At 46.2% G+C, this 1,262-nt stretch overlaps 1 protein-coding gene across 1 annotated transcript in view; it reads right to left on the bottom strand.

Moving 5' to 3' along the window:
* Positions 1–1,006, bottom strand: part of LOC106532856 (kinesin-associated protein 3) — a gene marked incomplete at its 5' end in the record, with an annotated part of 7,356 nt that extends 6,350 nt beyond the window's left edge. Inside the window, 2 exon segments of the mRNA XM_014029009.1 lie at positions 624–717; positions 838–1,006. Of these exon segments, the coding sequence (XP_013884463.1) occupies positions 624–717; positions 838–1,006 (263 nt within the window).
* Positions 1,007–1,262: the final 256 nt, after the last annotated feature.

Raw genomic sequence — 1,262 nt, 5'->3', positions numbered from 1 at the left:
CCTTAAACCTGTTTGACTTTAAACAAAAATATTTTAATTTAGTCAAATTAAATCTGTTTTTAAGAATAAAAAAACAATAAAATGTACTGTAAATATAGATTTAAACTTTTTATTTATTTATTTTTATTGTCTATTGAATTAGGTAAGCGTTATTTCTTTACACGTTTTAATTGTTTTATCTTTAGAGAAGGAGTTTGATCATCCAGACAACAGATCTGAGGATTTATCTGTTTGTTCTGATTCAAATCTTTAGATTTGAGATGTACTGAACTGGTGTGATGAGCAGGACTCTGAGGAACTGGTCTCTGAGGAACTGGTCTCTGAGGAACTGGTCTCTGAGGAACGAGCGGAGCCAGAACCTGACCCGGACAGCCTGGCCCCTCTGGCCCCGTCAGCTGATCGGAAGCAGCAGCCAATCAGAACGCTCCTGCAGCGACTTTCAACAGTTTGATGAGGAGAAAAAAAACTGTTTGATAAAAAACTGAATCCTGTAAATGAAGGTTCTGCTGCTAACGGACCGGGCCCGGTCCTACAGACTCTGGGTTGAGGTTCCACATGTTGGAGAACCTGGGGTGGGACTGGTGGGGGGAGGGGCATACTAATCTGAACCCAGAGGCACAGACCTGCTCAGGTGTTTGGTTTCTCCATCGTCTCTGTTCTGAAAGTCAGGGAAGAACTGGTCCGGACCCGTGGTACCGTCTGCTGAGATGATCCCATCTAGAACAGAACACCACACACAGAACCGAGCCTGTTAGAACCTGGATCAGCAGAACAAACTGAAGAGATGATCCAGAATAGTCTCTGGACTCCTGGTCCTGGTCTAAGGTCCATCAATACCTGCAGTGGAGAACAAGTCGGGCCTCTCCAGGAAGTCCTGGTCCACTTCGTACTGCTGAGGTTCTGTGGTCCCGTCCAGCTGGCGGTTCTCCACCATGCCCAGCCACTGACTGTTGTACCAGCAGAACGTCTTACTCTGGATCTTTCTGCACCAGTCCTCATCGTTCTCCTGAGGGGACAACAGAACCTCTGAGGGTCCGACTGGTTCAGAGTCACAGAACCAGCTGACCCCTCAGATCCTTTCAGATCTACAGGACCAACATCTCTGTCCTCAGGGACCTTCAGGCTGATCACAGAACCATGACTCAGTACTAATCACAGAACCATGACTCTGCACTAATCACAGAACCACGACTCAGTACTAATCACAGAACCATGACTCAGTACTAATCACAGAACCATGACTCAGTACTAATCACAGAACC

The sequence above is a fragment of the Austrofundulus limnaeus genome, unplaced genomic scaffold (assembly GCF_001266775.1).
Source record: "Austrofundulus limnaeus strain Quisiro unplaced genomic scaffold, Austrofundulus_limnaeus-1.0 Scaffold841, whole genome shotgun sequence".
NCBI classification, from domain to species: domain Eukaryota; kingdom Metazoa; phylum Chordata; class Actinopteri; order Cyprinodontiformes; family Rivulidae; genus Austrofundulus; species Austrofundulus limnaeus.
Note: the sequence above shows the minus strand (reverse complement) of the source record. Positions and strands in the feature narration are given on the sequence as shown.